This window comes from Silurus aristotelis (genome assembly GCF_946808225.1).
Source record: "Silurus aristotelis genome assembly, chromosome: 4".
Taxonomy (NCBI): Eukaryota; Metazoa; Chordata; class Actinopteri; order Siluriformes; family Siluridae; genus Silurus; species Silurus aristotelis.
The window spans coordinates 24,157,733-24,184,525 of NC_139577.1; the positions used below are offsets into that span (position 1 = coordinate 24,157,733).

General features: G+C 38.1%; 1 protein-coding gene across 4 annotated transcripts; it reads right to left on the reverse strand.

The window, feature by feature from the left end:
* Positions 1-593: 593 nt before the first annotated feature.
* Positions 594-26,793, reverse strand: ide (insulin-degrading enzyme). 4 transcript variants are annotated; one of them, XM_083538311.1, is made up of 25 exons: positions 26,646-26,793; positions 24,401-24,579; positions 23,658-23,865; positions 19,989-20,158; positions 19,294-19,416; positions 17,635-17,747; positions 17,242-17,404; positions 16,954-17,046; positions 16,661-16,752; positions 15,897-15,977; positions 15,168-15,271; positions 11,385-11,487; positions 10,890-11,012; positions 10,601-10,683; positions 9,183-9,327; positions 7,317-7,427; positions 6,643-6,763; positions 5,683-5,774; positions 4,688-4,799; positions 4,134-4,301; positions 3,604-3,876; positions 3,431-3,492; positions 2,076-2,148; positions 1,903-1,970; positions 594-1,807 (listed from the first exon to the last, which is right to left on the reverse strand). In XM_083538311.1, exons 2-25 carry the CDS (start codon positions 24,558-24,560, stop codon positions 1,712-1,714), a joined length of 2,937 nt encoding a protein of 978 aa, XP_083394437.1. In that variant the 5' UTR covers positions 24,561-24,579; positions 26,646-26,793; the 3' UTR covers positions 594-1,711. The 4 variants fall into 4 exon arrangements, with proteins under 4 accessions (XP_083394437.1, XP_083394436.1, XP_083394434.1 ...); XM_083538310.1 differs by lacking the exon at positions 9,183-9,327 and adding an exon at positions 9,973-10,117; XM_083538308.1 differs by lacking the exon at positions 9,183-9,327 and adding an exon at positions 9,973-10,117 and having other exon boundaries at positions 26,525-26,679.

Here is a 26,793-nt window from a genome sequence, read left to right on the forward strand (position 1 = left end):
ATAAGCCTTGTACAACAGTGAGAAAGCGTATGATCCTTAGAGGAAACCCCTGTGCCCCAGCCTGCAGTCACTGTGTAGAATTTATCTAGTAAATGCAGCATTATAAATGCAGGCCTGCGTGTGTGCCAGAGATCAAAAATAAAGCTGGTTTTTGCCAGACAGAAAGCAACAGTGCAGTGGTTACACTTGGCAAGGCATGTCGAGACCTGAGATGCTCATCTCCCACCACATGCACCATGCAGAGGAAACGGGACGTGGGGGGAAAAACTGCTCTGAAGTGCTTCCAAACCTGATCTAGACCTAACAAAATCACACGAGAAGTCAGGTTAAGGACACACGCCCTGCCAGTGTTATTGCTCTGAATGAGTGGTGCATATTTATATCCAGTGGATTAAACCACACAGCCGTGTCCCACGTTCACATTCAAGCAATAATGAGTCCAAAACAAACAAAAAAAATAACCAACAGGCAGTGAGTGATTTTTCTCATCAGTGTAACACAAACACCACACCAACTACAGAAGGTGGAAAACAGTGACAGTGTTTTGACACTAACAAGACCCCCCCCCCCAAGAAACATTAACAAAATTAAAATCATATTTAAAAATGATTTATTAAAGTTCTCCTTCAACTTCAAATAAAATAAAAAGCCATAACAATCACTTTGAGTATGATACTTAAGAAAACAATCTGATAAAACTGTTTCATGCCCATCGACTCTGTAGCCTAAAACAGCTCCTCCAACACTTAAATAGATTTTTTTTTTTCCTTTTTTTTTTTTTTGAACCTGATCATTGAATTTAAAATAGTTTTCTTTTACTTAAGGCCAAAATATCTCTAGTACAGAAACCATGTGTAGACAGTTTGTGAGGATTTTCAAACTCAAAGTGATACAGTTCTGGGTGAATGAGCTCAATACGTCAATGTTCTAGCAATTCAATATGATCTCCATTTACCCAAAATCTGATGACTCCAATGGCAGCCGTTTTGACTGTACACTATGTAAAACTCAAATCGTCAGGATTAGCGAATGAACATGGAGCGGAATATTCCATAAGGCAGATGCTGTGTGCCGTCTGTAGTGTTCGGAAGCTGAAGGTGACATTCGAATAACCCGATCACACGTCAACTTGCTGATGGTGATGGTGACGGGATTAAAAGAAGAAAGCAGCGAAACCGCTAACCCTGTGTGACGAGATTAAATGTAACAAAAATTGTTCCTTGGTCTTAAAAGTAATAAATAGGAGTAAAAACACAAAATGTTGAAAAGTTGAACTGCAGAATTTTTTAACCAACACGCGAAGAAAATTAATCACTGCGCAGATTCTGGGTAAATATCGAGGGCAAAATGGTTTTGATTGCTAAGATGTTGATTCAAGAAGCAGAGTAAAGAAAGTATTTCCAGCATGTCTGAAATGAAAGTAAAACATCCCTGTGGTCAGCACTCAGTGCCTACATGAACTATTCCTGATTAAATCAATTTTTCGTATTCACTAAAACAGCTATGTGAGATGTGATTTTTAAATGGCTCCTAGGTGACCAGGCTGTGATCGCACAGCGGAGCCAACAGGGGGACTCATCACTGCTGCACTTCTAACCAAGTCATACACACAAACACAAACGCACACACAAACAGACAAAAGATGGTGTTACTGGCTCTAAAATCAGGGGTGCTGCATGTCGAACCCGGCGAAGTCTTTAAATGGTGTGGATCACAGTTTGGCAGCCATGAAGTTGATGTGAGGTTTAGCGAGAGGGAAGAGAGGCAGACTCCTCTTAAACTCGGTCATGTCCTGGACCACCACCGGCTGCAAACACAAAAACGTACAGAATATTCAGTGTAGAAACAATAACTGGGTTACGTGCACACACACAAGAGTGCTGATGATGGAAGGGTGTTTACCTGAGGCAGAGAAGGAGCAGGAGCGAGATTGATGTCGTTCTGAGCTGGAAACTCGCCCACCACTGGGCCTGGCATCAGAACAAGCAACACTATATTGAATAATCTGACTGCTTTTCACACACATGGTACAAAACACTTTTCTGTGCAACACACAAATTTAGACGAGTACTTACAGGAGTCCATCTCCCGAGACAGAACATGCACGGACACCTTGTGCCTCTTAGAAGCTTCGATAGACAACAGATCCTATTGAGCAAGATGAGGAAAGAGAAATGGTGAGCACATGTAGAACTGGACACCAGTGGCATTAAACGGTCAAATCTCATCAATAACTCATGTCATCAATAAGTCTACGCCATCAAATGTACCGTAATTTCCAGACTATAAAGCGCACCCATATATGAGCCGCACCCACTGAATTTGACAAAGATTTTTATTTTAAACATAAATAAGCCGCACCTGTCTATTAGCCGCAGGTCTACACTGAAACTAATGAACTTTACACAGGCTTTAACGAAAGACAGTGTCTGTTACACGGTGTAACGGGTGAAATATGTTGCGCTTCCTTTAGGAACATAGCGGTATTTTGGGAATAGCCTGCTGCCGCATTTTCCGGTATTACTGCGTGTGTGCAAGACTGAGGATTATGTCCTTATTATTTTCTGATGCTCATTTCTAAGTTTCTTTGACTAACCCGTAAATAAAAAAGCACGAGTTTTGGAAATTTGTCTGTGCTTACATGATTTTTGTTGCAACTGGAGTTAGCGAGCTCTGCCATGACAGACTCAACGCGCTACAACGGCTTGTATCTAAACAGTAGCCTACCAAGAAAGTCATTGTTCACCGTCTTCCTCCTTCCTTTCACAACTATTTCTCTCTGGAGTTTATCTTTTGGCATCGTCGTGCATTTAAAAAAATAAAAACTTTTTTTTCTCCCGATGCCGTGCAGCTCAGAACACAGGTGAGGTGCGTTTTTCTCCGTAGACTATGATGTTTACAGATGATATTGTTATTTGTGGTGAGAGTAGGGAGCAGGTGGACAAGAGCCTGGAGAGTTGGAGGTACGTGCTGAAGAGAAGAGGATTGATAGTCAGCAAGAGTAAGACCGAGTACATGTGAAAAAGTAAAAGACAGGAGGTGGAGCTGGAGGTAGCAGAGCTGAAGATGTTGAGATTTTCATTGGGAGTGACAAGAATGAACAGGATTAGAAACTAGTTTATTAGAGGGACAGCACATGTATGTTTCGGTGACAAGGTGGGGGAGGCGCAATTGAGATGGTTTGGACTTGTGCTGAGGAAGGACATTGGGTACATCGGTAGGAGAATGCTGTGGATGGAGCTGCCAGGAAGGAGGAAAAGAGGAAGGACAAGAAGGAGGTTTATGGATGTGGTGAGGGAAGACATGCAGGTAGTTTGTTTAAAAGAGGCAGATGTAGAGGACAGGGGGTATGGAGACTGATGATCCGCTGTGGCGACCCCTAACGGGAGCAGCCGAAAGAAGATTATAAATAAGAAATGAAGAAACTCACCTTGTAGAACTGCATAATGTTGTCCTTTGTTAAAGTCTTCAGATAGGCAACCTCAATATTATCTGTGTGGAGAGTATGATGTTAAACCATTTAGTAGCTCCTTGCCTCAGGACTTTCATTACAACTTAACTGGGTCCATTTGAACGCAGTACAGTCGAGTGTGTGCTGCTCACCTCGGTCAAAGTTGTACTGCTGGGAAATGATCTCGCCCCAATGCTTAGCGCACTCAGCTGCCAGCTTCTTGGGTTTGTCAAGGCGGCGGATGGCCAGGGCCTGGATGTGCTTGTGGAAGTCTTCGTCGCTCATATCTTCAATATACTTCTCCATGGTCTTGAGAAAGGCCTCCACCCGTGACTCGAGGTAGTGAGGTGCTTTCTCAGACTGGATGATAAAACGAAGCCCCTGAACGCCGTTAGCCCGACGTGGGCCACTGAACACAATGTAGCCTGAAGAAACAGAGAGACTGGGCTTAAAGGCATACTGGAATTATAAACTCTAATAGAAAGTCTAAACCAGCAGCAAAGAAATTATTACAAACAATAGTAATAGACTACTAAGATTAACAAAATGTCCATCTAACAGAGTTACCGATAATTTTTTTATTCATATTTTCTATACACAAATAATACATTTCACATTGTGTGTTAGTGAAATAAGTTCCAACTCTCCCAAAATACACTGGTTTCTATTGTGTGAAACATACCCAGCTGTTCCTTGGTGCGCAGTGTATTGAAGCAGGGCTCATTGATGATCTGACAGAAGAGCTCCAACAGCATGTTGTCATGTGTAGCCTGCATGTCCGTCTGGTAGTAAATCTCTATGCCACAGTTATTATGGACCTCATTCCTCTGCTGGTACACATACCAACCACCTGATAACCACAGAGAACTGGATTTAGACAAGGAGTCATGACAAGCACAAACGTACACACAAAAAAAAACACACACAATCATAGACCTTTTGTACACATTTTACACAAAATCAGTGAATTCTCAAGACAACAATAACATGAAAATAGGCATTTTTGACTGTGTGCACAAAAGAAAAAGAATTGCGTGTGGTCCAGCTGATGTTGACTTTGGATTGTGTAATGTTTCTCTCTTAGGGGGGGTTACACAGCTGCAGGATATGTTACACAAGTTTGTAGTTTGATAGTAATGTTAGAAATTTAGGCAAGGTTTGCATGTGTGTCCTGCTGTGCGGTTATACAAAAAGTGTGTGTGATGTGCGTGTGGAAATAGACATTCCGGCACTTACCATCTGGCACCTGCACCTCCCTGTAGCGAAGCAGCTGGCTTGGAAGGAGGGGCTTGGTGTGAGCATGCTCAATTAGCGTGTCCTCCAGCATCTGCATCATACTGAGCGCAGACTACAGAAACAGGACCAGATAGAAATTATTATTAGCAGATGCATAAGCGTCCATCTCAATCTATCTTTGTGCAAAAATATAACATGATAGATGGACCGAGAGTAACTGATCAAATTACTGGCCTCTATCAAAATCAGCATTTGGATTTAACCATCAGCTTTTTTTCACAAATTACTAAAACAAAGGATCCATAAATATTTGATTGTTTATATACCATTTCAAATCATCTTTTCTATAAACCACAACCTTCTCTTACATAAAATATACCAATATGCAAATTAGAAATTGTGCGTTACCATTACACAATTGTTAGATGCCTGGCTAACTGCTAGCAAATTAGATCACATTCGCTACTTGGCGAGATACTTTTGGACACCAGACCATCATACCAATGTGGGGCACATCCCCAAATGTTGCCACAAGTGTGAGTACACAACTGTATAAGATGATGTATGCTGTAGCTTTACAAATGTCCTTGATGTTTAAAAATGACACTGCTCACGTGTACAAAAAAAGCTCTATTTAAGGAATGGTTTGTTGAAGTTGGTGTGGCTAAATTCCACTTACACACATTCCTACAGCCGCACTCCAAAATCTAATGATTACACTCTCTGAAGTATGGTTTTATAGCAACAAAAAGGGCATGAGATGGTCAAAATGCACAAAATATTTAGTGATTTCTGTAATATTTTAAAATACAAAAATAAATTGCATTTATTCACTAAGATTTGCATTTTTTAAATTAATCTAGATCACGGGTTGAGTTCATGTCAGTCACATCTCAGGAGACCTTCTGCAATGCAGTGAAAAGCTGCCTCAATCTTACCTCTGCTCACTCATACACACACCTCACACAATCAACCTTCACACGTTTCAAACCCACCTGTTTGGTAATGTTGCCGTGCAGCAGGGCTTCTATATGTAACTGTGACAACAGCTGAGGTATGAAGGCCTTGAGGCGGTGCAGTGTGACATCTAAAACAGATTCAGACATACGAGATCAATAAATGTGCCATTCTCAGACATTATCTAACAGCAGCAAAACTGGGGGTTGGTACTTAGTACACAGACAAAAGACGGCAGATGCCTTAATATATGCTTTTCAAAGAAAAAAAAAAAAACCTTTTTCCTCCGCACGCAATAATTCACAGCATCACACACATGCGGTATAAAATGACCACTCTAAATTCACACAGCGTCTGACCCAGATTCAGACAGAGACGAGCGACCAGAGTAGCATGACAAGAGCAATCAACAAGAGACAGAACAAGCTCGTATATAACCAGGGAAGAAAGTGAGGAAGGACAAATTAGAAAACATTAATGGATAGTAGTAATAACCCAAGGGCAAAAAAAAAAAAAAAAAAAGTTTGACAAGGAAAGATAGAATTGCAGAAATCTGATCTTGAGTAACAGCTAAAGACATCATGACTGCACTTGGCAAAACGGAACAGAGGAAAATCATAATTAATGATTAGTGAAACGTCCATTTCTGTATGCAAAAATGACCATCGGCTTTCACTGGGCATTGGACAGTTCAGAGTTTGTGAGAACAATATTCCTGTGGCATTCTTGTTCAACGTGGAAGCCGAAAGCAAGTAATTGTGTCATATCTTTAGAAACACCCATCTCACCAAAAACCCTATAAATAATTTTAAGACACTGATTAATTAATAAGTCTCTATTCAAATTATTAGTTGCAAAATTAGCCACATTCTGGGTTATGCTTTAGTACTGTTATGTTGCATTTTAACATCACAATCCATCTTAGTATTCATATTGATGATTTATACACGCAAGCATACTTTTGCAACTATGCGAGTGTGTACTTGCATTTAACTCACCATCCAGTGCTTCTTTGAGCTCGTCTTTGGTCCAAGCCACCTCAGTCATCAGGAGACGCAAGTAATACATGGCATGCTGGTGAGGCTGCTCTGCCCGGAAATTATTCAGAGACCTCATATACTGCAAAACCAAAAAAAGAGCCTATATAATATACAGCAAAGCCAAAAAATCTTGCCAGAAAAAATTTGATCTAATAAATCTTTTTTTTTTTTAAACAAGAAACTCTTGACAGCCTTTCCATAATATTTTGTCTATTTACTAGAGCCTGATTTTTTTATTAATATTTTTTACATTTCTGAATGTGTAATCCATGGATCCAAATTGACATTATTTCTATGCATGGCTGAATGAAATGCTTCCACTAATAAAATAAGAAAAATGATGAAATCGGTTCGATTTTCCAGCTGGAATAAATGTCATTACAGTCCACACATTGATTTTGCTCACTAAACTGAAACGGGGGATTGTGGCATAAATTATACTGGTTGGAAACCCTATCTTGGCTAATTTGGACTAGACAATTTTCTAATGATTTATAAACCATAGATTTGATGCTAATAAGTAACTGTTATAAGTATTGTTTGGTTCTGAGAGGGATCATGGACCACAACACATTTAAATGTTATGTATTGACTGGGAGGGGTTTTATTTGGTAGATGTGTGCACTTCTCACCGCCTCCTTGATGATGTCGAAACGTTTCTCGTCAATCTCAAATGTGGCCATTTTCTCGATGATCTTCTTCAGCAGGATGTGCTGCTTGTCACTGTAGCCCTTTACTGAGAGCTGACATTGAAAAGCAAAATATTAAGACAGGTATTGCTTAAATAATGTGTGGGCATGTGTATACAGGGGACAATATAGGAAAGCTGACCACTAGCTGCTCTCAGCATTAACAGGCTCCAGACTGGCACGTGGCCAGAAAAGAATAATTGTATTTAGCAAAATGTCAACTGTTCGATACACCGTGCACCCAAAAAGATTACACACAGAATTTACTGACTTGGCCCCAACTAACTGCTAAGAAATGGGGCCATATAATAAGTAACAATGCCACTACTGAGAAAAGTAATATTCAAGAGAGTGAAAGAAAAGCAGGCAAAAAAAGTAAAGTGTCTCTTCACCTGCACTGGACTGGCTTGCCTTAAACTATACTTCAGATAACCATAAAACTGCAAACAATTTATAGACTGTTTGCTAAACTAACAAAATCACAAACCTGCCACATTGGCACTATGCAAATAAATATATTATGCCCAAACACTGCTGCAATTATAATATGGTCTAAATGAGCAGTTACAAGTGCAGTGTTAATGTGTTAGACTGGCAAGTTAATCAAGAAGACACATCTCACTGAAACACAATTTTCTTCTACAGTTTGGTAAAGAGTGAGACACAATGAGCACATATGAAATATAAAAGGGTTAATAAAGCAAGTGGATCTAAGGTAAATCCAAGTGTAATGATGAATAAGCAAATCTGCAACGGTTTAATAAACCCAATGAATGACCACTAAAAAGAAGAGATTCATCATTTTTTATATGTTAAAAAAGCCGAAAGGACGACTGCTGTAACCTTACAACCATGGTGAATAGAAAAGCTTCTAATGAAGCACAGGTTGATTCTAAAGTCAGAGAAGGCTACAAAAACAGAACATGGCATCGGGTTTTACCCCTTAGATTGCAATTTCTCAGGCAAGTACAAGAATCTAAGGCAAAAGTAGGCACAGGCTCACCACAGCTGGACATAAGATTAGACAAATCGCTCATCTGGGTTTGAAATAAAGGGAAGCTCAAGTCGAGCTTCACTTGCAGAACTTCTAATAACTGGCTGTTTATCAACTTTGATAAGCCTGTGTATTCTATAGCATTTATTACTGAAAAGACCAAAAAAAATTTATAATAAAAAAAAAAAAAAAAAAAAAAAGCCCACAAACACACACGAAGGACAAAAAAAGCAGAATCCTTTCTAAAAAATCTGCTCATTGAGTACAAGCCTAAAAGTCTTGAACTGTACTTCATGCCTGCAAATAAATTAGAAAATTAATTCCAATTTTACAGACACAACTATTGTGTTCGAATGACTACTATCCATAACCTACTCTAAAAGTCCAGATGTTTTTTTAACAGAGTAAACACAAGAAAACTGCAGCCAATATGGCAAGACTCCAGTCAGCAGGTAACGCGCAAATAAATGAACTTTCTCTGGCCAGAGAGATTGTACTGATGGGTGTGTTTAAAAAAATGAGTAATGGAATGAAAATGTTTGTCCCTACAAGATGTCTTTAAACAAGGACGCTATACATCAGCATGTCAAACTATGTTACAAGGTCACGTAATAAAGAAGAACAGAAGCTTGCAGGCAGAGGAGCAGTCATCAAGCAGGGGTGGCCATGTCCACAGATGTGCAGGTGGTTAGGGCTTCGCTACTTAACTTTTAAGCACAGACACAAACATAAGAAAAGGATTTGGGAAACCAATCAAGCATCCCTACACCCTTGCCCTGCCACACGTTTTGGATTAGCTGACGTGCCATACTTACACGGATAGCATTCTTTCCTGAAGCTATGCCATAGTTCAGCCCTGCCAGGTGGGCTGCATATGTATACTCTTTTAAATCATCCTTCAACAACCTGAGAAACAGGTATGTCATGTTGCAGTGCAGGGGATCTGTATATAAGTAGCGACTAACAAAGAAATAGAAAAAATAAGACATGTTTGTTGGAAAAGGATGACTTAAAACTGTCAAAACAAAAAGGACATGAATGACAGATGGAAAGGTAAAACAGGTAAAAACAAGACAGGAAGAAGGGAGGAAAAAAATAAAATAAAAAGGTGTCTCTAAGAGTATGTATATGCAGCCGCAACACTGGCAAAAAGGGCTAATGCAGAATCTACCATCTATTAAACTGCTTCCCAAACACTGGTCCTAGAGCATTCCCTGTCCCACATACTTTCAAGTTTTCCCTGCTAGACATGCACACACAATTTAACTAATCGAGTACTTGGGCAAGCATGACGGGCAGTACAGATTATTTTGAACGCGTCTACATACAATAGTATGCACTTTGAAAAGGTCTGGCATTTGGGGCAGCCACACAGTTTTTGTTCAATCATTTAAAATGGGTCACGTTAGCTAACTTAGCACACGGGTTAAGTTGTTAAATGTGGTCAAAACTTCAAACCACCACCTGGCCTCCTAGACAGTGTTTTGTGGGAGAAAAGAAGGAACAAATCGCATTGCAATGGTGGGTAATGTAATGGTGGTATGATAGTCATGAAGTGGGATGCAAAATGAGAGCAACGAGGGTTTTTTTTTTTTGGATACTTACATACATCCCATAGATGGTGTTTTGGAGATCATAGTTCAAGCCAGCTAGCTCGGCTGCATATGCATACTCGTTGAGAGAGTCCTTAAGAAGTTCAAGGTACAAATATGCCATGTTACAATGCAATGGGTCCACATACGCAAAGGGGCTGTGGAGACAACAGAAGTGATCAATCCAAACATCATAGCTTTGCATCTTAGGGCATGTGAGGCACAGATACACTCAAACAACGGTGTGACTTAAAGCAGTTTGCATTTCAGCAGAACTATTTTTATTCTGCAGCCCCTGCAGCTCAAGAAGCTGAACCAAGATTGAAAGGGTTAATAAAAAGGTACAAATAACAACATAAATGAAGGCATTTAAAATAGAAAAAAAATACTAATTTAAAGAATTAGAATAGTATTACAAAAAGCCCAATTACAATGCCATTAATAAAGGAATTATCTAATGTATTGACACCATTACAGAAGCCAGGTTAGTTTCCACCTCCTCCAACAGATACATTGGATAATTAGGGTGATACACATGGAATTAAAATGCAATGACTGTATTCCTTTCAGAAATTATAGAAAATACCATAACACACCATTAACTTTTCAAATTGCAAAGTGTGAAGACTATAAGAACTTACCTAAAGAATTCAAAGTTGAGACAGGCCTTGGGCAGGAAAAATTTATCATCCTGCTTGAACCATACTTTACTTATCGCAGTATCCTATAAAAAGAAAACATTTTCAGCAGAGGTAGCACTGTGAATAAAAAACACAAGCACACATACACTGGCCATCTCCCAAATCTTTTTGCATCTGAAACTAGAGTCTGAATTTAATTGGAACAGAAAAATGTGAAACCATCAGTTATATAAATACAATAAATACAAAATTTTGTTAAGCAGAGCAAAGTAGTAAGCTAAAAACACACCTTGATCAAAGTGGGATTGGATGGGGAGTCCTTCTCGAGGGGGTAAATTTCAAAGTTGGTGGGGATGAACTCATTCTTCATTGGCAGTTTGAACTTACCATTGAGGTCTGCATTTCGCCAGTTCTAAAATAAAATGAATTATATTATTGATCTGGTTTAAAACTTGCACAGAACAAGGGTGATGCAAAACAAGACATACAACTGGGGCAAATTATTAATTAGTAAGGTTTAATAACTCCATTCACAGATAGGCATCTTTCTTACATTATTGTTAATATAAATTTAAAATAAGTCATTTTAAAAATTCACCACAAACAAAAAACATTAGAATTAAAGTATTAATCTGATAAGTAGCTGCAATGTATGCATTCATTTTATACAGAGCCTGTCAAAAGTTTGAGAGAGATGCATGCGTCTCTAAAGAATGATAATGATTTTCAATCATATGAGCCAGTTACTTTAACTGATCCCATTTGCAATCCAAGAGCATCTCACCTTAATAACCTCATCAGATATAGATTCCTGCATGTACTGTGTTCCATACCACTCTTCTGTCTTATCAGTCTGTCCTTCAAATGACTTGGAAACCACAGCAACCCTGAAAAGGAACAGGAATAGACAAACATAAATACCTGTGCTACAATCAGGCCACTCTCACTTTACAGAGACTGACACTTCCCATCTCTTACAGCATTCCTACGGGAGCCGAGCAGCAGAATTTAGCTTTTAGCAAATCTGCTCCAGAGTAAGCGGCTCTCAGTATCAGGATTATTGCATTACATGTAGGAAGCTTAAGTTTCCTTCAATCTGGAGTACCAAGACATGGATCGATGGCTCTGCATCTAGACAGAAATGCACCAGGGCAATTGGTGCTGCTCTGATCGATGGAGGACTTTCAGAACAATGACCCTCTATTCTGAGTCCCCATCAATCATTTGCATAAGCAGAGCCCAAAATAGTCAATGTCTACAGACCTGAGCAAAGAGTATGTAAAACAAAGTATAATCAAAAACCCTCAAATTCAAAGATAAGAATTCAGTCTTGTGATTTTTAAATGTCAGTCGTGATCAACAATAAGCACCCTGCATTTATATACATATATATATTGCAAGTTCTCCCACTTAGAAATCATGGAGGGGTCTGAAATTACCATCGTAAGTGCATGTTCACTGTGAGAGACATAATCAAAAAAAAATAATCTAGAAATCACAATATATGATTTTTAAACTATTTATTTGTATGATACAGCTGCAAATAAGTATTTGAACACCTGTCTATCAGCTAGAATTCTGACCCTCAAAGACCTGTTAGTCTGCCTTTAAAATGTCCACCTCCACTACATTTATTATCCTAAATTAGATGCACCTGTTTGAGGTCGTTAGCTGCATAAAGACACCTGTCCACCCCATACAATCAGTAAGAATCCAACTACTAACATGGCCAAGACCAAAGAGCTGTCCAAAGACACTAGAGACAAAATTGTACACCTCCACAAGGCTGGGAAGGGCTACGGGGAAATTGCCAAGCAGCTTGGTGAAAAAAAGCAATCATTAGAAAATGGAAAAAGCTAAACATGATTGTCAATCGCCCTCGGATTGGGGCTCCATGCAAGATCTCACCTCGTGGGGTCTCAATGATCCTAAGGAAGGTGAGAAATCAGCCCAGAACTACAAGGGAGGAGCTGGTCAATGACCTGAAAAGAGCTGGGACCACCGTTTCCAAGGTTTATTCATTCATTCATTTTCTCCCGCTTATCCGTAATTCGGGTCGCGGGGGCAGCAGTCTAAGCAGGCCCCCGCCTTCGACTGCTGCCCAATCCTCACAGCACCGTCCCTTACGGTCCCTCCTGCAGGTGGTGAGCCCACGGGAAGGCGGCCCCACGTCACTCCGACGTCACAGGCCTTGATAATTCCCTCGTAAGGGACGTATATATATATATATATATATATATATATATATATATATATATATAGATATAGATATATATATATATATATATATATAAATAATAGTGTAATACTGTTGGTAATACATTAAGACGTCATGGTTTGAAATCATGCATAGCACGGAAGGTTCCCCTGCTTAAACCAGCACATGCCCAGGCACATCTTAAGTTTGCCAATGACCATTTGGATGATCCAGAGGAGTCATGGGAGAAAGTCATGTGGTCAGATGAGAGCAAAATAGAACTTTTGGGTCATAATTCCACTAAACGTGTTTGGAGGAAGAAGAATGATGAGTACCATCCCAAGAACACCATCCCTACTGTAAAGCGTAGGGGGGGGGTAGCATCATGCTTTGGGGGTGTTTTTCTGCACTGTATTAAGGAGAGAATGACCGGGGCCATGTATTGCGAGATTTTGGGGAACAACCTCCTTCCCTTAGTTAAAGCACTGAAGATGGGTCGAGGCTGGGTCTTCCAACATGACAATGGCCCGAAGCACACAGCCAGGATAACCAAGGAGTGGCTCTGTAAGAAGCATATCAAGGTTCTGGCATGGCCTAGCCAGTCTCCAGACCTAAACCCAATAGAGAATCTTTTTAAACTTTTCAAACTCCGTGTTTCTCAGCGACAGGCCAGAAACCTGACTGATCTAGAGAAGATCTGTGTGGAGGAGTGGGCCAAAATCCTTCCTGCAGTGTGTGCAAACCTGGTGAAAAACTACAAGAAACGTTTGACCTCTGTAATTGCAAACAAAGGCTACTGTACCAAATATTAACATTGACTTTCTCAGGTGTTCAAATACTTATTTGCAGCTGTATCATACAAATAAATATTTTAAAAAAATCATACATTGTGATTTCTGGATTTTTTTTTTTTAGATTATGTCTCTCACAGTGGACATGCACCTACGATGACAATTTCAGACCCCTCCATGATTTCTAAGTGGGAGAACTTGCAAAATAGCAGGGTGTTTAAATACTTATTTTCCTCACTGTGCGTGTGTGTGTGTGTGTGTGTTTTATATAAAGTATGTATAGATATATAATTTTTGTCTGTAGATATGCATATATATATATATATATATATATATATATATATATATATATATATATATATATATACATACACACACATACACATACATACACACACACATATATATATATATATATATATATATATATATATATATATATATATATATATATATATATATATATATATATATATATATATAAAAAACTCCACCACAATTTTTCTTTTTTTTTATCATTACACATTTGTTTTACTGATACACTGATATGTGGAAACATAGCAAAAGTTCAGTTTGGTGTCCTGATGATTTACACAATTTAAAACACCATAATTACTTCGAAACATTTACAAGAATATTTTGTCTTAATGCTCTATGTTGAGTATGGTTACACTAATGAACATATATTTGCATAAAGAATCCTTATTTGTCTGCACCAATGTTGATCAAAAACTTGAAGTGTTTAAGGTATGCACTTTCAATTTTGCGATTGATCACGAGCTAACTCAGGGCAATCATGCAATTAAATATTTTAATTAATTGACAGCCCATTTTTATATACATATATGGCTCAATGGCTGTTTATGGCATGGATTTTCACCACTGCACAACAAGAACTATAAAGAACAAATCACAGACTGATCACCAAATATGGCTGCTAAACCATTTCAAAGTTCAATTTTTCTCAGCTTCTGTCTTGTAACTAAACTTCATAACGCTCACTCAAAACAAAAATTATAACAAATTTTTTAGACATGCATCCAATAATGAAAAAAAGATGCCATATTTTGATTCTCACTACTGAACAGATCTATTTTGAGACTTCAGAGAAATTCACAAGGCTCTGCCATGTCAAAAAAGTTTGATAAGAAAAAACATTTCCTTTTCAAACACACGCTGTAGCAAATTCAAGGCAATAACCAGACACAGTATTGTTTTGCCCCAAAGCATCATGGCAAGAAGAAACACAGTTCACCAACATTCAAAATGAAAGAGTTCAAATGAGGAGATTCTTCTTTAAAGTAAGGCAAGGCATTTGTCCAAAGTCTGGGCAAACTCAATCACCCCTGAGAAGCAGAAGCAATTTTGCCTGACCTACTTTTAAAAGACATGAATTGTGCCCAAGAAATAAATCTTATATTTTTCACAAAGTGTACTAAGCTTGTTTCCAAAACAAGGGCTGAGGGTCAAGATTTTAGCAGGGTTGACCTAATGCTATAAGGACATACTGGCCCAAAACCCAAGAAACTTATTTAACAGACAACACATGGTTAAGTGTACAGAGCAATCTTTGACTCACCTCACATTCTCTGGTCTCAATTTATCCAGCACCATCTCTATGAGGTCTGGTCTGAAGTCCTCCAACATGTATTCTGCAGCAAGGATTTCCTCCAATGGATAATACTGAAAGAAATATGTCAATAACTACCAATTTACAATATTAATTATAGTAACACTTTACTCAGAATCATAATAAAATGCATTAATCATTTTACAGGGCCTAGCACCTTACCAGCTTTAAGTTGCACAATTGCAACTTCTAAGCAGACAATTAAAGATGTGGCCCCTTAGAATAGAAGGCATTATTCCACAAAGAAAAAAAATAAATAAATCCCACATTGATCCAGTTGTGACAGATCATTAAGACATAGTTAGAGCACTGAGAAATACTGCTGAGCTCATAAGCTGTTTTGGTTACACAAGGAAACTGAATACATATGTCCCCTCAATTAAAAAAATGCTTATCACATGGGAATGAAGTCATGTTTTTTTTAGTTTTTAATGAGAGACGGCTGACAGTAAGCAAGGAAAAAAGTGGCAAGCATGAATTAACTGTAAGGCCAGGTGTTTATCATCACATCTGTTATCCAAATAATGAAATGTAGAGTATCGCCATTGGCATAAAATTCGAGACATGAATAAAACTGAATAACAGAAATACAGCAAGCAGAAGGCAACAGTAGCTGAACAGGACATAATGGTTATGGCATTTAACACTTAAAGTTGGAGGGCTGCAGAGAGAACCTACGTGCAAAAGTCCAGCTACTTTAGATGTGTATCCACGTGGGCGTTCTTTATCCTTAAATCTGAAGGCCACAGCATTCAAATCCTGCAAAGAAATAAAAATTGCACACTTAGAAATTTAGTAATTTGCATCACTAACCTTACTTTTATCATAAGTTACTTAACCACTTTTTTTTTTATCCTGAAGAAAGGGAAAAAAAAAAAAAAAAAAAAGGCTACAGCTTTATTTTTCTTGGATAATCCCACATACATTCTTCTCCTTATTGACTGTGGTTTTGTGGGTAGCAGCACAGTTCTACCTCCACCTAACAGAGTGCTTTATTTTATAGCTGTAATTAATGCAATAACCATTTTTTTTTAAATGCACATTAATACGCATTTTTGGTCATTGTAAATGCTTAATTAAAAAAAGCTTTTGTTACAGTTAAAATGTCTGTGGTTTTTATTTGCTATTAATGTGTATGCAAATGCTTCACCAGTGATACCTGTGCTATTAAACTTAGGGGAGGAGCAAAACAGAACTACCATTACACGTGTAAATATTGTTCCATTTCCATCCCTACAAAAAATCTTAGAAGTAACAGAAAAGGTGTTTGTATTAAAGACACACTCATGCCACTAAGTGAAGAGAAAACCAGGAGAAAGTGCATAGTAATGCCTAAATCATATCTGCTCAGGTTTTGTTCTTACTTCAATATGTTTACAATCCATGTATTGATTAGTCTCTCAATCAAATGGAAACAAACTGATAACAGCTTTCTGGCTTACCTTACATTCCTGGAAAACCCACTCCTGTGGGCCCTCTGTGCGTAGCTTTTGAATATACTGGAACATGTGATGGATAATGTCCTCTACGTGCACTGAAATAAAAATATATTAACAATAAGGGGCACTCAAACCAACACAACCATTCTGATCCCTGGCAAGGTTAATGAATGGGTTTCAGTATGCTAGAAATGTAAAACAACACCATTAAAACGTATATGCAGCCATACAATTTCGGATAAGTATATGATTTTAAACATTCTAGGAATATATCACCCATTACTCCCAGTGCTTACATAGTCCTTCTTCTGTTAAATCCACATTAATGATGAAGAACATAAATCCTTTGGCTCCTTCTTTTTGACCTCCAACCAAAGTATTTACCCAACCTGAAACAAAGATATGAACTCATGTAGAGCATCTATAAACTATATATTTATGTATTCTAAACAAGCATATAATATAGACAAACAATATACTGAATGACAGTATAAGTAGCAATAATAATAATACTACTACAGCAGATAGTATTTGCCAGTAGAGGGTACATTCTATGCAGATCTATCAGTTATATCCATTCTCACCTTTAGATTTTAGCTCAGACAGCAGGCTCCCTGGACCCTCATGCCCTATTAAGTGGCCTAAATAATGGCCAGGGTTTGACTTGTAGTACTTCTGTAGGTCGGGTATAGGGAAAGTCACATACAGGTTCCGGATGTCCTTAATGGGCACAACCTTGTAGAATTGCTAGAAAAGACAATATACAAAGTTAAGTTCTGTAAAGCTGCTTTGAGACAGTGTACATTGTGAAAAGCGCTATAGAAATAAACTTGAACTTGCAATAAAATAAAAAAGAAGCTTATTCTGAATGGGTTTGTCTCATTTGTGGTAAAAACGTTAATCTTAAAAAAAAAACAAAAAAAAACAACAGTGTTAACGTTGTGCTAAAATGTGACCTTGTCTGTGTTTGGTCTTACCCTAAGATGCTCTTCCTGGAAGGGATGCTGTGGGAATTCTGGGATAGGCACAGATTTGTTCTCAACCTCTCCAAATAGTTGAATCACCATAGATGTTAAATCTTCTAGAGTTTCTGACAAAAGAGACAGGGAAAATAAATATTGGACCACTCGATCTTTATTTGTGATTGCTCATATTACATTCACACAAATATATAATTTTAAATATGATAATTTTTGCACATTTATAAAAATCACATGCCTAATTATATGATGAGGAAATAATTTTAATATTTTTATATCTTGCTGTTCCCACATTCATTCAAAAACCAGTGAAAATATCTACAACACAACATATAAACAAATGACTAAAACCAAGAGTAGTGATGTTAACATTTAAAAGGTCACTTCTGGCTAAATCTGTCTGTATTAGTACTTTCTTTTCACCAATAAAAAAAGATTGAACTGACTCAGTGCAAAGAAAAACAGTAGAGACATTCATAATGAGGTCATGCCTTCAAAAATCAAAAGAGGTGACAAGAACACGTAATCATAAATAAACACACCAGCAATATTTGCAAGAATAAGTTAATACAGATTTTTTTTTTTTTTTTTTTTTTACAGCAGCTATAACACATGAAATTGTCATTAAGTGTAGATTAATTAAGAAAACTAGTTTGTTTTGCAGCCTGGTTTTGGTCAGGAAAAAGAATAAAGCAACTAAATACATTCCGTCCCAGTGTGAAGCCACCCTGCCTCTCTGAAGGAGGCAAACTCACTTGTGCAATATAAAAGAAACATTTTTAAAAGTGTGCTTGAAAGCAGATCTTAAATTGTAATGCAAATAGTAAAGGCACATCAAGGGGGAGGCAGTGCTCCAAAGGAGAGCTGAATGACAAAGGGCTAACAGAGGAGGTATGATGGTTAATGTACATTGAGGGATTGGGGAACAACTGTAAATGTACATCAAGCGTCACAATATGCACTCAACCGTGGGACAAATATCTTGTTCAAAATACCATGTTTTACAAAAGTGTCTTTCAAATAACAATACGAATTACATCACAAATTTGTGGACACATGACAATCAAATCCATGTGTAATTTTTTTAAATCTTGTTAGAGATTGGCTCCTCATTTGCCAGTATATCCACCTCCATTCTTAGAAGAGTCTCCCTATATCTTGCTTAAGGGGATTTGTGTTATTTTTTATCACAAGAGCATTTTGTCAGATATGAAGGTCAGGTGAGAAGGCCTGGGATACAGCTGGCAGGACACAAAAGTTCTATGCAGGACACAAGAGCTCTTATATACCATGAGTTCATGGGCATTGCTTGGTGCATACTGACACTGACTTTCTGAAGGGACAGAATAATTGCTCTGCGACGTGACCATACAAAGAATCTTTGTAGCTACAACTTGAAGAACCAACAAATGGATGTGCTGGTCAGGCACCCACACCACAATGCAATTTGCTTAACTCAATGCTTTAACTTTCTGTTTGTCTCCAAAAGAATTTCAAGTCCTTAGAAAAAAGGGGACAGGTTAGCTGTTACCCAGTAATTTAACAAAATCTTGTAAGACCAAACCCTTTAAATGAATAAATACGTCAATCACAATATAAAGATGGCGTGAATAAAGAGTCTGCATTCTCTACTGGAAAAACTGTAAACTGGCTCACCTCTTCCCAAAACACAAAGTCCCATCAGGTTGGAAGAATAAAATGTTGAATGGAATTTCAGCAGCTCCTGGCGAATGTCAGTGCCTTTCTGGGATGGTCGCGTTTCCAAGGTCAGCTTATTGCCTACAAAAATAAAAAGGGTGAGAACAGTCAGTCATTTACTTATCTCCAAAAATAGACAGGACAAACAGATTAATGCATACACACAGATGCAAAATAAGCAGTTTAGTGGTCTTTCTTCAAGCTTAGGCAAGGGCATAATTTTTCATAAGGTCATTACTCTGCACCTGAAAAGCTTTTCCAACAAGTAAAGCTCAAGACTGCCACCATCTGGCTTATTTAGGGTGGTGGATCATTTATTTTCAACATTAAACTGTTTATTTCATTCCACGGCTTTTAGAAACACATCGTTTACAAAAAAAAACAAAAAAAAACGCTCAACATTTTGGCATATTCCTCACTTTGACATTATTCATCCATAATGTTTAATTGTATTTCCACCAAATACAAATGCTTTAGGGCCCCTAAAGCATTTGATCTCATAACTTTTGATCTCCTTTATAACTAATTAGCTTTTCTTGTAAACAAAAATAATAATCTGCTATCATACAAAACAAATGTATCAGTTTTATCATGACTTTACTTGGCAATTTCATATCATAGGTTTAGTGCAAGATCTCATGTCAGCATGATACCTGTTCCAAACTTGCTAAAAGGATGATCAGGGTTCCCAGTGGCCTTCTCCAGCTGAAATAATCTCCATGCATCGTTCATTAAGTTCTTCTCGTGCTCCGAGGCCACAGCGTTGACTTCTCGGTCTTTACAGCTCTCGTCAAACAGAGGACACAGAAAGAACTGAGCGAACCTAAACAGAAAAGGTGTAATGAGCAAAAGCACAAAAAGCAGACAACAGAAACCAAAGTATGTAGACAGTTTATGTATAAAATATTTTAATCATTAGTTTGAGTATTTTAACATTTTGTGTTGACAAGCAAGGCGACTGTGTTAAGAAGGCTGGAGTATTTTGAGCAGCTGATGAATGAAGAAAGAGAGAGGAGGTTGGATGGTGTGGAGATTATGAAGGAGGAAGTACACTGGTTTAGTAAGGAGGAAGAGTGAGAGCAGCTATTAAGAGGATGAAGAGTGGAAAGTCAGTTGGCACAGATGACATACCAGCAGAAGCATTGATATGTTCAGGAGAGAGTTTTTAAACTAGATTGTTTAAGGATGCCTGAGGAATGAAGGGAGAGAGTAATGGCACCCATTTTTTAAAATAAAGGGAGATGTGCAGACCTGCAGTAACTACAGAGGAATAAAGTTGATCAGCTACACCATGAAGTTATGGGAAAGGTGAGGTGACCAGAAAAGTATGTGAAGGTGGCACAGAACATGTATGAGGACAGTGTGACAGCAGTGAAGTGTGCAGTAGGAACGAAAGACTGTTTCACGGTGGAGGTTGGACTGCATCAAGGATCAGCTCTGAGCCCTTTCCTGTTTGCAGTGGCGATGGACAGGTTGACTGAGGAAGTAAGACAGGAATCTCCATGGAATATGATGTTCATAGATGATATTGGTGGGAGTAAGAAGCAGGCTAAAGAGGTGGAGGTATGTGCTTGAGAGAAGGGGAATGAAAATCAGTAGGTGCAAGATGGAGTGCATGTGCATGAACGAGAGATGGGGAAGTGGAATGGTGCAGTTGCAAGGAGTAGAGGTGGTAAAAGTGGATAGGTTTAAATACCTGGGGGCTAGGGCTGCACGATTTGGGGAAAAATGTGTCAAATGTCATTATATCGATTGCGATATTAAATGGTTTCATGAGTCCACACTGATTGGTTATCAATGGAAATTGCACACATTAGTGATAATGTATTTATGTAGACTACGGTTTTAAAATGTTTCTTTTTTTTTTCTTTTACAAAATGAAGTAACATTTACATTAATGTAAAAATTTTCTCCAAGGTACAGCTGAATTAAATAAAACATACTTTTGCCCTGCTGCTGCCATGCCCCCTTTTAAATTATTTAAAAGTTCAAGATATACTGAATGTTTACATATTTGAAATTTGGCATTTTGCAATTATTATTGAATGTGTGTAACCTTCTTTATGGAGGATTATTTGTATGGTGTTGGAGTGGAGCACTGTGGTGGGAGCACAGAGCCATGGTGGGGGTGACGATAGGAATCTTACTCAGTGTTCCAAAAGTCTAGAAATGGCCCTGTTTACACAGGATGAAACAGACACCGAAGAGCGAGAGACAGGGCAGAGCTGACTGTGTGTATGGGGATGTGTGTGGGAAAGAGAAGGATGCCAGGTGAAGGCATGCCAATCCACGACTGTCTGTGGGTGAAGCGTTAGCGTTGAGAAAAGATGTGCATTACCGCGAGTGGGTGTGTGTCCCGGCGTGAGCACGAGGAAAAGAAAAGCAGCGGAGCAAAAGTGAATGTAAAAGAAAGAGCTCTTTCTGTTGAACCATCACCGTCGTCTCTTTCATCCAACCAGGGAACCAGTGAGATCTGTTACAGATTTGTCATATATTGCCACGTGATGTAGCAACTTTATTTTAGCAAATCTTGCACAATTCCTCTCTCTGCTCAGTGTTGGTAATTTTAAAGCTAAAATATCGCCATATAGTTTTTATTTGGCTGCCAGTTCAGTGTCGGTCTGCTCGCCATCCATCTTCACCTGGTCTCCTCTTTTCTTTTTTATTGGGAGTAACAAAGGCAATTATTAGAGGAACAGTGCAGGGAGGATGTTTTTTTTTAGAGACAACATAAGAGGTGCAATTGAGATGCTTTGGTCAAGTGCAGAGGAGGGACATGGGGTATATTAGAAAAACAATGAGGATGGAGTCACCAGGCAAAAGGAAAAGACGACAACCAAGGAAGAGGTTGATGAAATGTGGTGTGTGAAGTCATGCAGGTGATTGGGTTGAAATAAGCAGAGGACAGGCATGTAGGACAGAGTGATATGGAAACAGATGATTTGCTGTGGCGACTCCTAACGGCAACAGTCAAAAGATTTTATTTTGTATACTATACAGGGTAATACTGCACATAAAATCTAGAGAACACAATTTTAATAGTCTATGCGCAACAGATGATTGAAAAATTTAATTAGTCCTAAATTCTATTTATGAGATACAAAAAAGAACTGCACTGTGTTTTTGTATTGTCTCTGTTTACAACATGCACTGGAGCCAAAGGGATTTCTCTTAGGGATTGTGAAAGCTCCTTTTGAGACCTTCAACTTTACTCTAAGGAAAAGTCAATGGAGACAACTGCTTCATCAAGTTTATTTGAAATGTTATTGTGTTCTATTTGAAAGTAATATTTGCCTATTCTGCAACATTGGCTTTAAACTCTCAAAAATCTTAATTTCTATAACTTATTATATATTCTATATGTGGTTTAGTCAGGACTAGCAATTTTGTATCCATTTTGTGATATAATGAAACAACTTAATCATTCAATAAAACGTACATGTAATGCATAAGAATAAATCACTATCACAGATCATTCTGGTTGTATGCAACCTTAAATCTGATTTTACAAGCACTCATGTGCAGTTCAAATATATGCAAATTAAGTTATGCAAAAAGATTGAAATCCAACTGCCATGCAAATGCTAGAACAACTGTTGAAATGACAAAGTCAGTGGGGGGAAAAAATAGCCAAGAAGGTGACTATATGGCAAGTAAATGCAAATAACAGATGCATATTGCATGAATGCAACTTTAAAACACAATTTAATACATCGCTGTTGTAATGTTCAAGTGTGTTAATTAAATTACTAGAACTGCCTCTTCCTTAAGTGGCCAATGATTTGCCAGGGATCACCAAAAGGGGTCCGAACTAATTCATGTGATAATCACATAATAAAACTCCACTTGGTGTATTTATTCAAAGCTGCAGATCTATTAATAAATAACATTTACTGCAGGTCTTTTATTTTAATTTATTCTACTCAGACAGCAACATGATTCTCCCTGGAACAAGTATTCACACACCACCAGCCAAAGACACCTGATCTCAAAATTCAATTCACAGGAGGAATAGATTCACACCTGGGGTCTGTAAAAAAAAAAACAAGCTCAAATATCTTTCTGTACCATTTTATACTTACACATATGGCAGATGATACATTTTCCTAAACTAAAAGGTAGAATGACATGAGTAGAAGCAAACAGTAAAACTTTTACTTCTCTTGCTCCACAAAACAGTGGGATCATAAGCTTTACTGAAATAAACTGTCCTTCTAGGAGCGATCTACAGACGGGAATATGTAATGCAAGACATAAACTCGATGATTTACAATGAGTACTTTGACAAACAGCGCATCTTTTTCACACTTCCATACTCTTACCTGTCCAACGCTCCTTGCAGATGCTCGTGGGATACGTCAAAGTAGTAGTTGGTGTGCTCGCCACTGGTGAAAGCATTGGAGCTCCCGGCATGTTCGCTCAGGAACTGACTGTACTCGTTCTCTTTGGGATATTTTTTTGTGCCCAAAAACAGCATGTGCTCACAAAAATGAGCCAAACCAGCAATGTTTGAAGGATCCGACAATGAACCTGGTATAGTTATAAAGAGGACATGTGGGCAAAAAGAATACATTAGCAGAAAGGCTTGTACCAGTAGTAACAAGGATAAATAAATCTTATATACATTTTTAAATAGACTTCTAGCCAAACTGTTCAAACGTCAATGTACATAAGACGTGTTCGTTTTTAATGGAAGATGCAAAAAGATAGGTATAGAGGAAAGGGTAAAGAAAAACAAAACGTTTCTGCTTTTTTCAGCACTCCTACATTGTCAAAGTTGCCTTTAATGCACATTACACAGTAGTGTTTTAGCATTATAATTACAGAACCAGATAATAGAAAAAAAACTCTGGTTTTATAGGAATTTGAATAAACAATATGAGTCAGTATCAACGCAGTTATCTTTAATGCAATAATGCAACATACCAAAAATAAATAAATAAAAGTTTTTGTAATTAAAGCAAATGGACACCCTCTTTCTATTCTCTGTACACGACCAACATTAAACAAAACTAAATTTGCATCTCAGTGCAATCAGTAAGATGAGAAGACTCTCTTCTTTTACCTATGTGGACATCGAGTGCTGCTGAGGACTTGTCTGTAGTGGGATCACTGATCAGAATGGCTTTGAGGCCATTAGTGAACTCCAGTCCCCTGTATTCCCGCTTGTCTTCTGGAGAGCGAATAATGTCGCTTACCACCCTCTTCACTGCTGGATCATTCATTTTGAGGTTTGTCAATACTCTGGAAAAACAAGACATCAGCACAGTGTTTGCAAAACATGTTACATACCCGAGGATGTATCAGCAGCACGGCATTCATTTATATTTATAGCATTGTCAAATTCCCTGCTGTGCAAACATGCCACTAAATGCTGGACATCAATTTTAGCCAGCTAGAAGCTGCTAAAGACTTCCACTGAATAACTGATTAGTGCTTCACTATAATATTTAATCAAGCTCAGCCATAACAGAAAAAAAAATAATCACTCAATACAGTGTTGAAATTAGCAAATAGAAAACCTTGTGAAAGCACAGCAGGGAATTAATAAATGGGTGCAGTACGTCCAAACAAATCTCAGACACTGTAGTATCCGTTGAGCAACATTTCCTGATGACACACCTTATCCAGATTCATTTTGAGTTTGCCAAAAGAATAAGAACAAGTTTAGCACATGAACCATGTTGCACAAAGTGTTTAAAGAAGTTCTGTAATTACTGGAGTGGTAAAAACCAATGACGTGTAGTGAAGTTAATAGCAAATGAGGCACTGGACAGACGGAGCCAGGTTTACACATAAACAAACCCCAAAGAAATAAAAACTCTCAACAAATTGGTTTGATCAGGCGAGGTTATTAAATGTTATAAGCCAGAACTTGGACTCTCGCACACCCTTGTGATTGTGGCCAGGATAACGGCTACCTCTCATAGTACTTTTTTTATGCCAGGTTTATGGACAGCAACAAGCCTGAATATTGTACACAGATATGTGAAAAATCGGGAATAAACTAGCTAGTATACTTGCGATATTCACACAGATACACGTTTATTTACCATGAGAGTCAGAATCCGAGGTGAGGCAGAAAGCTCGGATAATTTTGTCAATAAAAAGGATCAAAATCAGATCAGAAAAAAAATTTGATAAAGTTTTGATTAAAAAAATAATAAAAATTATATTACATTTTTTGTAAAAAAAAAATATATATATATATATATATATATATATATATAAGACTAACAGGTGAGTCCTCACTGCATGTCTCTTCAAGACAGGTTCTGAGACGTTTGTTATTGTTGAAGATAATGTTGCTACACCCTAAAATGATAAGAATGTCTCCTCACTCCATTATACTGATGACGAGTTGATGACGTGTTTTTACGTTTTCATCTGTTTATGATCGGGTTGTATTACTAATTATTGGTGTTGACATTTATACTAGATTTTTTCTTAAATCGTAATCCCAGTCAATGAAACAACTGGTTAAATGGGGGAAAATGTGTCTTTAAAACAAAACTATGCAAAATCGATCGACGTTTCCAATTTAAAACAAAAAACTGATATTAATATACTAGGCTATGTACACCACGAAACATTTTTCTACAATCTAAAAGCAATGTGTGCGGCCAGCTGAAATTTTAAGCAAAAGTTTTGGCCCCCCTCTCAATGGCACAGAACTTAACAATAATTTCACTGTAAAATCACTGTAGAACCACGTTGGCTTATATTTTCATTCAAAATGTCTGACTACGGGAAGATTTATCAGTGTCTAAAAATGTTGGGGTATCCATGTTCACGTTTTTGAAGGACTCAGAGATTCAGAAGCGTTTCACGGCCGCGTCTGAAGCCGGTATTCAGCATTCGGCTCAGTCTAATAGCTAAGTCATGTAACTAGCTAACCGACCGAGCAACAACTAACGAACAAAACTTTCATAGATGATTACCAAAATACAGTTATTAGTATTTAAAGGCGTACTCTTGTGTGTGTTTTATATAAATCAGCTAAATAATTATATACAGCGAACGCTCGAAACAAAATGAACTAGCGAGCTAGCAAACAAGCCTAGCCGGTTTTAGCGTGCTCGCGCAGTCAAGAGAGCAGCTTAGCAGCCGGTCCGAGTACAGCGACTGTCACAACGCTACCGAGGCGGAAAATAGAAATAAAACCAGACTACGAGGATTCCCGACTCACCTGGACCGCGTGTGAGAATCTAAAACGTCTGTTAAAACCGCGAGGCGTGTAGTTACGCGTGTCGCCTCGCTAATACATCGTAGCATATCTGCAGCACCCGATAACAAAAACGCATACGTACCACCGTCCAGCCGCCATATTGTGTCTGCTCAATCCCAAATAGGTGTCCGCTCCCGAGCCGAGGCCACTACGTAGGGTGTTAGACAAAGTGCACTTTGGACTTCATTTGGGCGTCCACCTTTTTAACCAATCAGACCGGGTGGCTGAAG

Coding starts and splice junctions, on each gene's coding strand:
- ide (XM_083538308.1), bottom strand. CDS start 26,610: ATGCTACGATGTATTAGCGAGGCGACACGCGTAACTACACGCCTCGCG. Junction 20,159..23,657: donor CTGCAAGGAGCGTTGGACAG/GTAAGAGTATGG, acceptor TTTTCTGTTTAG/GTTCGCTCAGTTCTTTCTGT. Junction 15,978..16,660: donor GGGTTTTCCAGGAATGTAAG/GTAAGCCAGAAA, acceptor ATTTCTTTGCAG/GATTTGAATGCTGTGGCCTT.